Raw genomic sequence first — 13,834 nt, 5'->3', positions numbered from 1 at the left:
GAAGCTCCATACTGTATTCCATAGTGGCTTCATTCCCACCAGCAGTGCGCTAGGGTTCCCTTTATTCAAAATTCTCACCAGCACTTGTTTTTTGATTTATTGATGGTAGCCATTCTGGCAGGTATGAGGTGATACCTCATTGTGGTTTTAATTTGCATTTCTGTGATGATTTAGTGATGTTGAGCATTTTATTTATATCTATTGTCCTTCAGTATGTCCTCTTTGGAAGAGTGTCTGTTCAGGTCCTTTACCCATTTTAAAATTAGAAAGTCTGTCTTCCTGTTGTTGCATTGTATGAGTTTTTATACATTTTGGAAATTAATTTCTGATGTATCATTGGCAAATATGTTCTCCCATACAGTGGGTTCCCCATTTCATATTGATAATGGTCTCTTTTGCTGTGCTGGAGCTTTTTAGTTTGATGTAGCCCATTTATTTACTAGAGGCTCTGTGCATGAAATTTGTGCAGGGGGAGGGGCGGGGGTGTCCCTCAGCCTGGCCTGTACCCTCTCCAATCTGGGACCCCTGCACGATCATGCCTAAACCGGCAGTCAGACATCCCTCTCACAAGCCTGATCGCCTCCTAACCGCTCACCTGATTACCCCCTACAGGCCTGGTCACCCCCAGCTGCCCTCCCCTACAGGCCTGGTTGCCCCCAACCAACTGCCCTCCCCTGCTGGCCATCTTGTGACAGCCATATTTTGGTGGCCATCTTGTGGCAATCATCTTGTGACAGCCATCTTGTGATGACGTGAGGATGGCCATCTTGTGATGACATGAGGGCGTCGCACGAGGGTGCAAGGACCACCTAGACTTTTATTAGTATAGATTATTTCTTTTACCCTAGGACAGCGGTTCTCAACCTGTGGGTCGTGACCCCTTTGGGAATTGAACGACCCTTTCACAGGGGTCGCCTAAGACCATCGGAAAACACATATATAATTACATATTGTTTTTGTGATTAATCACTATGCTTTAATTATATTCTATTTGTAACAATGAAATTGGGGGTCACCACAACATGAGGAACTGTATTAAAGGGTCGCGGCATTAGGAAGGTTGAGAACCACTGCCCTAGGAGATGTATCAGTGAATATTCTGCTATGCGAGATGTCAGATATTTTACACCCTATGATTTCTTCTAGGAATTTTATGGTTTCATGACTTACATTTAAATCTTTTATCCATTTTGAGTTTATTTTCATGTATGGTGTAAGTTGGTGGTCTAGTTTCATTGTCTTTTGTATGTATCTGTTGTTTTCCCACACGATTTGTTGAAGAGACTATCTTTACTCCATTGTATATTCTTGCCTCCTTTGTCAAATATTAATTGACCATAATGGCTTGGGTGGTTTTCTGGGGTCTTTATTCTGTTCCATTGATCAATATGCCAGTTCTTGTGCCAATACCAGGCTGTTTTGATTACAGTGGCTTTGTAGTATAGTTTGATATCCAATATTGTGATCCCTCCCACTTTGTTCTTCTTTCTCAAGATTGCTGTGGCTACTTAAGTCTCTTTGGTTCCATATAAATTTTTGGAATATTTGTTATAGATCTGTGAAATATGTCATTGGTATTTTAATAGTGATTGTGTTGAATCTGTAGATTTCTTGGGGTAGTTTAGACATTTTAATGATGTTAACTCTTCCAATCCATGAACATGGTATATGCTTCCACTTATTTGTATCTTCCTCTACCTCTTTTTAAAATGTTCCATAGTTTTCTGAGTACAGGTCTTTTCTCTCCTGGGTTAAGTTTATTCCTAGGTATCTTACTTTGTTTTTGTTGCATTGGTAAATGGAATTTTTTTAAGTTTTTCTTTCTGAGAGTTTATTGTTGTATTAAAATGCTACTAGTTTCTGCATGCTAATTTTATATTCTGCCACGTTGCTGAAGTCACTTATTAAATCTCGTAGTTCTTGGTGGAGTACCTGGTAGGTAGCAGACACTCACCACATGTGTGTGAGATAAATGCATGAGGACTTCCTTAAAACTTCCCTCTACACAGGGAAGGGTTTGGTTTATCTTGGAATTTTGTGACTCTTTCTATGGAACCACCTACTTCATTGTACAGTTTGTCTCCTCCTCACTCCACTCCTCACCTCATCTCCACAGATGCCTTTCAAGGCCAAGGGTTTAGTCTTATTTACCTGTGATTTCCCACCACAATGAGCACTTCAGGTTTATGTCTGGAGCATAATAAGATTTTGTCACATCACTTACCTCATAGGGTTGTGGCTGTTTGCTTCTATGGCCATATCTCTTTCTGGACACTTGGAAAGCAAGTGTATCTTATGCTTATCTGTGTACAAAGTGCCTTGCTTAAGATAAGAATTTAAATAAGTATTTTATGAATGAATAAATAAAGGAATGATTAAATGAATCAATGCATTACTTATATCAATTATAAAGTACAAGTTAAGCTCTAAACCAGGGTGGGGAGCCATTTTCCTGCCAAGGGCCATTTGAATATTTATAGCATCATTTTCGGGCCATACACAATTATCAACTTAAAAATTAACCTGCTGTATTTGGTCAAACACTTAATTTACTCACCCCTAATGCCTTGGCAGGGCCAGACCAAATGATTTGTGAGCCTCATACAGCCTGCAGGATGGTGTTCCCCACCCCCGCAGAGGAATCGCCCAGACAGTAAGTGCTTTGGGTGTTGAAGATTCAAAATCACCATGGGCTGGACAGTCCACAGTTGCCTGAGGCAGGTGGGCATGGGCATGAGAATGGAGCATAGTGTAGGCAGGATTTGGATGTGGATGAAGAAGAGCTGAGAGCTCTCCAGGAAGAGCAGACCACCTGGGAAAGAGACACGTGTAGGGGGCGTGCTTTATGCAGTGTCGTAAGGACTCCTAGAGAATTTAGGAGAATGTGAGCATGGAAAGTCATGGGGAGGCCAGGCAGGTGAAGTTGCCCTGGGGAGTAGCTGGGTTAGTGCAGGAGGGATGGAGACAGGAAACAGGGTAAGGATATTGCAGGAGCGAGGCAGGGGAACAGGGAGAGAGCAGTGGACAGGAGGGAACTCCAAAGGCCCTCAGTGATGGAACTGATCGGATGGCTGAGGGAGGGGGAGATGCAGGACAGTTCTGAGCTGATTGCATTGGGGGAACTGGTGCTACTACCTGACACTGGGGAATCAGAGAGAGCCCCCGTTCTATGAAAAGAGGATGGGTTACACTGAGGTCATGCAGTTTGGAAGGACCTTCAGGGGGCCTTTCTCTTTAACAGCCATAAATAGGAGTCTGGCACTTGGTTTGGAGCTGTCTGCAAAGATCCGATAGTTGAGAATTAATTCTGCAATGGAGAAAGTGCACCATGAAGAGAAAGTGGACTGAGGACTAAATCCAAAGTGTGAGGTTTGGGGAACACTGGCAGCTAGGGTTGTATAGGAGATGGAAGGGAGTGGGGGGGCGTGAAGGTGATAAGAATGAAAATCAGAATAGTGTCATATCATGCATGTCAAAGGGCTGCAGCCAGAAGTGCCTCAGAGAGCTTCAAAACACTGGGAACCGAGATAAGACCTTCAGCTTCGTAAGGAAAGACTTGGATCTGAGAGTGAATGCAGAGCTGGTGGCGGCTCAGGATGAGAAGGTGCAGAGGATTGGAGGCAGTGGGTGTAAACCCACACAGTTTAAGTGTTTTCCTTGCTGAGAGTGAGAGTGAGGGGAGGGAGAAAGTAGGAAGGAGCCAGAGGAATAGTAATTTTTTTCCTAATTAAGGTATGTTTCTAAAAATCAAGGTATAATTTATATGCAATAAATTGCAAACATTTTGAAGTGTATAATTGGATGTTTTACCATGCATATACCCATAATACCATCACCACAATCCAGATAGTCAATTTTTTATTAGCCAAAAAAGTTTCCTGGTGCCATTTTGTGATTCCTCACTCCTGCTCCCTTCTGCCCTGCCCCCAGCCCCACCTCCAGGCCACTACTGTCATAATAGATTAGTTTGTATTTTCTAGAAAAGTATAAACATGAAGTCATACTGTATGCACTGTGTTCATTTGTTTGGCTTCTTTAATTCCATTTTACCCCTGAGTAGTATTCAGTGTACTTTGGTTATGCATTCACTTATTAGTGGTTTTTTCCAATCTTTGACTATTACAGATCAAGTTATTATGAACATTTTTGTACCAATTTTTGTGTAGACATACACTTTATTTCCTTTTGGATAAATACCTAGGAGTAGGGTGGCTGAATCATATGGTTGTTGTATGTTTCACTTCTTATCACATTGCGCACCAGTGGTTTTATTGCTAGCTTTACCCAGTGGCCAGATAAGTTTCTATTGAAAGAGCACAAAAAACGTTTTACAAAGTATCATACTTTGAAAAGATATTAGCTTGTAAGAACATGTAATAAATAACTTCAAAATGCAATGGGTATTTAATTTTAAGGCGTGCCTTTAACATTTACGTAAAACACTGTGGAATATGAAAACACGAGAATGCTCATAATCCGCCCGCGATGTGTTAAGAAACTGCCAGCCTGTTTTCCACATGGTGGCCCCATTTCTCAGCCCCGCCAGCAGCGCAGGAGCGGGCCCTGCCTGCCTGCCCACGCGCTGTGCTTGAGTGACAGTCTCCTTCTGGGTCTGCTCTCCTGGGGCCTCTGGGTGGAGGTCCAGGTGTCCCAGCCTCTTCAGGCTCACACACACTCAGTTTCTCCACCACCTTGCAGGTGGCGAACGCCATCAGGTGCATGGGAACTTTGCTCCCACCTCACAGAAGCCCACTCCATTGCCCAGGTGGTGGCATGCACCTTGGCGGCCCAGCATTTGACCAACCTCTGAAAGGAGATGTCACTCCCACTGTTCAGTGGGGCTGTTCGTATAAATAAACCCACCATCAGGGACAGTGCTCCGATGCTTTCTGCCCTGGTTTTTGGTTTGAAAAGTGGGTCACGCAGCACGGGAGCTTGCACAGAGGCTGGCCGGGATCTCCACCCACAGTAGCTGCAGACTCAGGGCTCACATGTTGGTAAACCCCTTGGCTCAATCCCCCACATTGCTTTCCTGAGTCTTCAGCTTCTGAGAGACAAGTTTGGTATTTGTGTTGTAACAGCTTTACTGAGATGTAGTTCAGATGCCCCACAATTCATTCATTTACGTGTACACTTCAGTGGTTTCTAACGTGTCCCAGTTGTGCATCCCTCACTGCAATCCCCGTTAGAACGTGTTCACCCCAAAGAAAGACTGCACGCACTCGCAGTCGCCCTGCGTTTCTCCCGCTTCAGCCCCCCCTCGGACACTCCGCCACCCCGGACACCCCCACCCCACCCGCCAGCAGGCAGCACGCATTTGGACAGGTCATGTAAATGGGGTGATCCCCGCGTGGATCTGTGGCTGACCTTCCCAGTTAGCACCCATGTTGTCACATGTGTCAGGACTTCACAGCCCCTCAGGATGTGCCACTGTGTCTGTCCGCTCAGCTGCGGGGCTTTGGGCTTTTCCACTTTTGAGCGATTATGAATAATGCTGCTGTGAACATTTGCATACAAGTCTTTGTGTAGAGATTTTCAATTGGGTAACTTCTACCAAGAGAGGAAATGACATCAATAGTTAGATTTATTGAGTGTTTACCATGCACCAGGTACTGTGCTGAGCACTGTACACATACTATTCGTGTGATCTTCACAATAGCCCAAGGAATAGCCTCTGTCCCCATTATACAGACAAGGAAACTGAGGCCCCATAGCTAATACGGGGTGGGGCTTAGATTTGAACCCAGGACCTAGGACACTGTAAGTGTGGCTTTAACACACTTACGGAAGTCAGGCAGCTATTGGAACCACAGCACTCCATTAAGTCGACTTCACATTGATGAAGTCACACAGATTACATTTATACAGTGTGCTTCATCCCTGTATTATCTTTGTGAAACCTCACACTGACCCCGTGAGTGTGTTTTACTCTTCCTAATGTCCACTGAGGACAATGTTACTGCCTGGGTGACAAGGCTCATGGAGTGGGAGCCTGGGGCCAGCACCCAGCATGTCCCTGCTGCTCCAACGCCCAGCTCCCCCCAGCCTGCCCTCAGGGGAGCCTCGCATGTGCCAGTACACCCTTGCTGGAGGAAAGTTCCTGCCTCCTTTCCTCCGCACACACGTGCTGTGTGTGCACGCAGACATATATGCAAGGGAGTTACATGGTGGCCTGGCGCCCTCATCCAGGTAGACCCAGTGCCTCCACAACGTTTCTAGGCTCCCGAGGTGGGTCCCCGTGGAGTTCACTGCGGTGATAGCTGCAGACCAAGGCCCGGAGGATGCAGAGGACTTGTTCTGGGGACAGTTCTGAGGATGGCTGGGTGCATGCGGGAGCCTCCTGGCAGTAGGCAGTCGTGGGAGCCTGGAGGAGCAGGAGGAGTAACGTACAGGGTACCAACTGTCTGCCTGTGGTTGCCTGCCCACAGCTGCTATCTTGGATGACCCCATGGAGTGCAGCAGAGGGGAGCGGCTCTCCATCACTCTGGCCAAGAACCGCATCAACCGTGCTCCCGAGAGGCTGGGCAAAGCCAAGGTCGAAGTGGACATCTTTGAGCTCCTCAGAGACAGCGAATATGAGACTGCAGAAACCAGTACGTAGAATGGGCAGGGCTGCCCTCTGCTTTGCTTGTTGTAAGAGGAGGGGCTGGAGGTGCGATGAGTTGCTCCCATCGCCAGGCCTGTGGTATAGACATTTACAAGGGAGGGAGAGAGACATATGCCAGGAGGCCCTATACTAGATTCCCAGGTTTTGTGGTGAGTCATGGATGGAGATGAACTAAGACAAGATACTCATTCATTCATTCATTCATTCATTCATTCATATTTTGATTCATTTATACTCCTGGACATTGTGTACACAAATCACTGAATGAAACGTGGTGTGTGATTAAGTAAGAAAGGTACGGCTGCCCGAGGGTAGCCTGGTCCCTGCGCGCCCGACCGCCCATCTTGCTTTCTTGTGCTGAGGGCAGTGCTCTGGGAAGAAATTGGGACATGGGATGGAGCTTGGTTTTCATTCTGTGGGTAATCTTGGACAAGTCACTTAATCTATTTAACTTTGGTTTCTTCATCTGTAAAATGGAAAGGCTAGGATCTACTCTGCAAATTGTGAGATTTAAACACCTTAAATCCTTTGTGAATTGCAGTGCTTTCAAACATGCATAGTAGGTAACTCAAGTCATACATATAGAACCCCTATTGTGTGCTGGCCACTGCTTTTAATTCTCCCAACAGCCCAAGAGTTAAGTGTTATTATCCCCATTTTACAAAAGAAACAGAGGCTGAAAGACATTGGATAACTTTCTCAGCCACAGAGCTAGTCATCGCTGAGCGAAGTCTGGACTCTGAACTCGCATCATTAACCTGCGAGCTCCATGCGAGCTCACACCTGCCCTGCAGTCTCCGGCCTGTTGCTGGAATTGCCTTGACGACCTTATAGAATGAGCTTCCCAGTGAGTGGGCTGGTAGCTTGGAGCTCAGCTGGAAGTGAACAGCTCCAGTATAGAGGGAAGCAAGGGAGGAGACTTAGCCCAGAGGTGAGAGCATCTATTCCCTCAGACATTAGAGTCCCCATCTCCTCCTTTTCTAGCCCAATTCAACCTTTAACAATGCTCAATGGCAAAGTAAGCAAAACAAAACAGAAGAGCAGCTTGCTCAAGGACATCTATCAGAGGCGTCCCTGTCCCATACGGGCCGTCCAGGTCCAACAGACTCTGTGTTTATTTTCATTCAGGAAACTTTTAGGGGGCATATCCTCCATGTCAGACATGATGCAGGATCTCATGCTCTGAGGCCAACGCAGACAGGCGGCAGGCACAGTCCTGCCCTCGGGCGGCGGGTGGCGGGTGGCCCCTTGCCGTGGGCATTGTGCCAGCTGCCCTCAGTGCCTTGTTTGAGTTCTCCAGGGAGAGGGTTGGGTTGGTGTAGCTCGTCTTGGTGACTGGTCTCTCGGCTCCCAGGTGTGGGCCAGATGGTCTCATAACGCCCCTTGCAAAAAGCGCCCCCCGGCACGGAGGGCAGGTGCTCACCTGCAGAAGATGACACGGGGTCCTCGGATGGGGCCTGGGGGACAGGCACCTGGGATGGTCGTGCGTTTATGCACCTGGTCGGTCAGGTGTTCAGTGGGTGTCCCTGTGCAATATTCTGGCTGGGGGTGGGCAGGAACCGATGGAACCCTGGTTGTCATGTTGGTTACCGCCTAGCAGGTGGGAAGGAAGATTTAACTTTCTCAGGCTCTTCCCAGTGAAGCCAGAGCTGTCAGCAGTCCTGGCCCTGGGTCCCCCAGTCTAGGCTGCAGTGTCCTCGGTGCCGGAAGGCAGGTCTCAGACAAGGGTTTGATGTGAAAGACTAGCTCCCCTATCTTTCCTTTTTTCCCCCTTAATTTTCACCCGAGGTTATTTTTCCATTGATTTTTAGGGAGAGGGAAAAAGAGAGGGAGAGACAGAGAGAAGCATCGATGTGAGAGAAACACATTGATTGGTTGCCTCCTGCATGAGCCCCGACCAGGGCCCGGGACAGGGAGGAGCCTGCAACTGAGGTTTGTATCCTTGACGGATATCGAACCCGGGACCCTTCGATCCACAGGCCAGCGCTCTACCCACGGAGCCACCCAGGCAAGGCTCCCCTGCCTTTCCTTTGGTTCTGCAGGCGTTCCTGGCAGCACTGAGAGCACCGGTCGCCCATTCCTGATGGGCCGTCACATCGACACTATGAAGCAAGGTGACCAGGGGAACAAAGGAAACTGACGCCTTCATTCCACGTCAGACTCGGGCTTCTTTCCAGCATCCTCCTTTTATTATTTTTTTTATTTTTTATTTTTTTAATATATTTTATTGATTTTTTACAGAGAGGAAGGGAGAGAGATAGAGAGTTAGAAACATCGATGAGAGAGAAACATCGATCAGCTGCCTCCTGCACATCTCCTACTGTGGATGTGCCCGCAACCCAGGTACATGCCCTTGACCGGAATCGAACCTGGGACCTTTCAGTCTGCAGGCCGACGCTCTATCCACTGAGCCAAACTGGTTTCGGCCCAACATCCTCCTTTTAGGCACCAACTGTTTTATCAGCAAGTGGCCCTTGGTTCAGCTTTTACCTCTCATTGCTTTTGGGGCACGAGTAGCATTTGTTAGAAAAGAGGGTTCTATCTTTTCTCCTCAAAGGCCTTTCTCCTGAAGCCAGAGCTGCACCCCCACAATGGGTTTCAAACAGGACCCCGATAGTTCTTAGAAAGGTTCCAGTCCAGCTCTTTCCTCACAAAGCAAGGGGACGGGGTGATGGGCTGGTGCGATGGGCAGAAGCTGGGGGACAGGGAGGGGCTTCCATGCTGTGTTGGGGGCGGGGAGGGAGACAGGATGCCTGGAGGAAGGAGGAACTAGAGCTCTGTCATCCCTACTTTGGGGAGACTGTGGCATGAAGTGGGGAGCACGGGTTGTAGAATCAGACTGCACTGGTTTAAATCCGGGCTCAACTAGTGGCTAGCTGTGCGCTGGAGACGGTCACCGGGCATGTGACCAGAGGCGGTGCAGGCGAGTGCGCAGCACCACACACAACAGCTGCTCACTCGGTAAGAGCAGCTATAGATCTGCTGTTGGCTTTGTTCTCTCCCCCTCACCTCTGAGCAGCCCCAGCCCAGGCACCGATCTCCCCCCCCACCCCCCCACTCCCACCCCCCTCTCTCCTCTCTTCTCTTTCAGAGGCCAGCCCTCCCTGCGGGCAGCAGCCTGTGTTCCCAGGACTCCTCTTGGTGGCCCGTGTGTGTCAGTGTGCCTCCTGGGCACCCCTTGTGATTAGCTAGTCCCCTCTTCCCAGTTCTGGGCTTGATACATCTGACAGCTTTGAGCCACGCAAAGCCAGCTCCTGCCCAACCTTGTGGGCTTTGTCTTCCGAGGCTGGTAGCCCAGGGCTGATCTGCACTGTTAACTTAAAGGATTGTAGTGGCTCCGAGGCCCTGACAACATCCCCAACCTCACGCCTGCCACCTTGTGACAGGGACTTTGCTTCAGGAGGTGAGAGATCCTGGTGCTGACGTTCTGGGTGCCGGAAAGTAACCCTACAACGTACGTTGTACCTTCTCTTAGCCGTAGATGAACTTCAAAAGGCCCTTCAGGAACCACCGTGGTGACCCTTGGGCAGGGAGGGAGTGTCTGCCAAGGCGCAGTGGCAATTTCAGAATCAAAGGTTATGACGTGTAAAGAGACAGAATACGCTGGAGTCCAGACTTCACCTCACTTGATGGTTGAGAGCAAGGCTGGCAATGGGCAGTCTCACAGGGCCCTGACTTAACAACAAGCCTGGACACTGAGGAGACACGGCAGGAAACCACTCCCATTTCTGTCTGGTCCACATGAAAAACCACATAGACTTTCATTGAGTGGGTTTATTGAGAGTGAGGGTCCTTCATAACGCTTCCTCGAATCCACATCTGATTCCTCCCCCTCTGCCCCTGCATCATCATTGCCTCACGCTTCCCCTCCCCCTCCACAGCCCACAGATCTGACATAGTCAAGACTGTTAGGTCCTCAGCCTGGTCCTCCCTCCTTCTCTCCGTATCTTGTCTCCACCTCAGCTTCCTTGTGCAGGGAGCTGCACAGGCCCGTCCTCTGTCCCGGATATCAGTGTCTCCTGGAGCCACTGGACAAGGCTCCCGCCCCCTTTCCTCCGGACGCTGCCTGGGCTGGGCTCTGTGAGACGGACATGCTATCAGCCATCCACACTGTCTCCCTGGAAACCCGAGGATGCTGGCTGTTCGGGCCTGTCCTGGGGAGGTACAGGCAGGTCATGTTTGGTTGCATGGCTGCTCCTTCCTTACCAGCCCCCAGGCCGTACCAGCCCCCAGGCTTCTGGCAGGCTCCATGGCCATGACCTCAGGTGATGCGGAGCTGCCTCTGGTGAGGGCTAGTCTCCTTCCATCGCTCTCTGAATGCATCGGCTGCATGAGGGGCAGCAGAGGAGGAGGAGGGCATAGGAGGCGTCACGCAACAGACATGCCTTGTTCCCTTCTCAAGTCACCAGCATCTCAATGCATAAGATGGACTCAGAAAGGCACTGAATTGTGTGCTTAGACATCGTCTGGTTCAGCCTCCTCATTTTCCGGACGGGAAAGTGGAAACTCTGGGTCTTCCCAGGAGACAGTTCACGCTCACACCTGAGAAGGGACATAACCCAGTAGCTCTGCTTGGGCTTGCCATGAGTGGCTGCAAAGACAGAGGGAGGTCGGACGAGGTCAAAGGTGTAGCTCAGTGTCAGGAAGGCCTCCAGGCTAGATCGGGAGTGTTGGGTGGGTGACCAGAAGGGAGGGGAGCATTTATGCAGAAGGCAAGATAGCATGTGCAAAGGTTCGAGGCCTAAGAAAAACAGCACAGGGGGCGTGGCTGAAGCAGGGAGTTTCTTGGGGGGCCTGGCGAGGGCCGGTGGGAGAGGGCAGGGGCCAACAGTCAGAGCTTAGCTGCAGAGTCAGCTGCTCCAAGACCCTAACCCTGGCTCCCCCAGCAGTGACTGCGTCTCCCGGGCCCGACCCCTCAGCATCTGCAACAGGAATGATGAGTTCCCATTCCCGAGGCTGTGGTGAGGATTACAGGAGATGACGCATTTAAAGACCTGAGCAGCCTTGTCCCAGGTGCACTCTGTCATGCCACCACCATTAGTAACAGCACAGTCAGTGTAAGACTCCTCCCCGGGCGACTGTCAAGGTCTGGGGTGCAGGTGTCTCCTTGGAAGCGCCTCTGCCCTGTACAGGGTGCTGCTGCACAGGGTGGGCTGGGACCAGGCTGAAAACTTTGATAACATGCTGTTGGTGACAGGGCTTTCCGGTGGGACTGCAGAGACCTGCGGTGCCACCTTCACACCCCCTGCTGGGCTCAGAGGCCACAAAGCCCATCCATCCAGCGCCTTGTCCCCTCCTGCAGGCTGGGCACTGGGAAGGGATGGCTCTTGGTGTTGACTGAGGCCATTGTGTGCCTTGCTGGTGACAGTCAGGATGCTCATGTGCATAGCTTGCAGCATAACCATGCACAGGAGAGGACTCACCTACCCCCCACTCCCCTCCATCAGCCCCTGAAGTGCCTGAGTCCTCCTGGTCCCTCTGCCCCCAGAACGGCCGGCGCCCAAGGCAGACCTGTTGACCACAAGGGCTAGGAGCAGCTGGGGGAGCCGCCATCCAGGGTGCCTAGCTCGCCCTCCCTGGGCCTCTGCGTCACCGCAGACCCTGCCCTCCCTGGAAAGACTAGGAAGAAAGTAAGTGTCCATGAGTCCCTCCAGTTCAGCCAGGTTTCCGAGGGCCTTGGAAGCGAGGCCAGCGACAGCTAGAGCGAAGAAATGCCTCTTCCTGCAGTCCCCATCGTGTCTCCCATCTCAGCAGCTGCTCCTGCAGTTGCTTCCAGTTCCTCTCAGCAACATCACTCGAGTTTCTGGTTCCCTCCCTGCCCCTGGGCTCAGAGTCCTCATGGAGGGATGGCAGGGCCTGCGGACCGGGACTGGCCCAGGGTTCTCCCTAAAAGGCTTGTTCCTCTTGAGCATGGCCTCCTCCATAGGGAATGAAGGGAAATTCCCGGGGCCAGCAGGCCGCAAGGGCTGCCGGGGAGGCACTCACTGCTCATGGGGCTCATTGATCACGTCCCTCAGGTGAGCAGCACCTGGTGAGCACTGGCTCCTGCCCCACTCCAGTGAAGGAGATGGGGTTAGACAGAATGGCAGGCACAGGACACCAGAGCCTGAGGCTGGATGTTGTTAGAATCCAGAAGTTTCTACATGTTGGGAAGGTCATGTGGTGCCTATACCATACATTACATGACATCTCCAGGGGGCTCAGGGCAGAATCTCATACTCAAACAAATGCATCCTTACATTCAATTATCCATGTACTAGAGGCCCGGTGCACAAAATTTGTGCATGGGGTGGGGGGTGTCCCTCAGCCCAGCCTGCACCCTCTCTAATCCGGGACCCATCGGGGGATGTCTAACTGCCAGTTTGTGGGATCGGGCCTAAACCGGTAGTAAGACATCCCTCTTGCAATCCAGGACCACTGGCTCCTAACCACTCACCTGTCTGCCTGCCTGATCGCCCATAACCGCTTCTGCTTGCCAGCCTGATTGCCTCCTAACTGCCCTCCCCTGCTGGCCTGATCACCCCTAACTGCCCTCCCCTGCTGGCCTGATCTCCCCTAACTGCCCTTCCCTGCTGGCCTGATTGCCCCTAACTGCCCTCCCCTGCTGGCCTGATCACCCCTAACTGCCCTCCCCTGCTGGCCTGATCTCCCCTAACTGCCTCTGCCTCGGCCCATGTCACCATGGCTTTGTGAGAAAGGACGTCCGGAAGATGTCTGATCTAATTAGCATATTACCCTTTTATTAGTATAGATTATAAATGGCTTCACATCTGTCTTTGTTGATTGGATTTTGCCACTAAAAGGGTTTAATGAAAATCATTTAGTTTCAGAGCCTTAAAAAAATGTTTTTATTGTTAAAAGTATTACATATGTACCCTTTTCCCCCCCATTAATTCCCTTTCAGCCTACCCTCACCAATTCCCCCTCCCCACCCCAGGCCCTCACCACCCCAGTGTCTGTGTCCATGGGCCATGCATATATGCACAAGGTCTTTGGTTGATTACCTCCCACCCACCCTCCTCCACCTTCCCTCCGAGATTCCGCACTCTGTTCCATGATTTCATGTTTCTGGATCTATTATGTTCATCATTTTATTTTGTTCATTAGATTCCACATATGAGTGAGATCATGTGATACTTGTCTTTCTCTGACTGACTTATTTCACTTAGCATGATACTCTCCAGGTCCCTCGATGCTGTCTCAAAGGGTAAGAGATCCTTCTTTTTC

General features: G+C 50.3%; 1 protein-coding gene across 1 annotated transcript in view; it reads left to right on the top strand.

Moving 5' to 3' along the window:
• The window catches only part of GRIK4 (glutamate ionotropic receptor kainate type subunit 4), a 189,259-nt gene that overhangs the window by 47,946 nt on the left and 127,479 nt on the right, over positions 1–13,834 (top strand). Inside the window, exon 2 of the mRNA XM_023744716.1 lies at positions 6,429–6,593. Coding sequence (XP_023600484.1) covers positions 6,429–6,593 — 165 coding nt within the window. The remainder of the gene's footprint in view (positions 1–6,428; positions 6,594–13,834) is intronic.

The sequence above is a fragment of the Myotis lucifugus genome, unplaced genomic scaffold, assembly GCF_000147115.1.
Source record: "Myotis lucifugus unplaced genomic scaffold, Myoluc2.0 scaffold_484, whole genome shotgun sequence".
Taxonomy (NCBI): Eukaryota; Metazoa; Chordata; class Mammalia; order Chiroptera; family Vespertilionidae; genus Myotis; species Myotis lucifugus.
The sequence above is the reverse complement of the archived record's forward strand: the minus strand, read 5'-3'. Positions and strand labels throughout refer to the sequence as shown.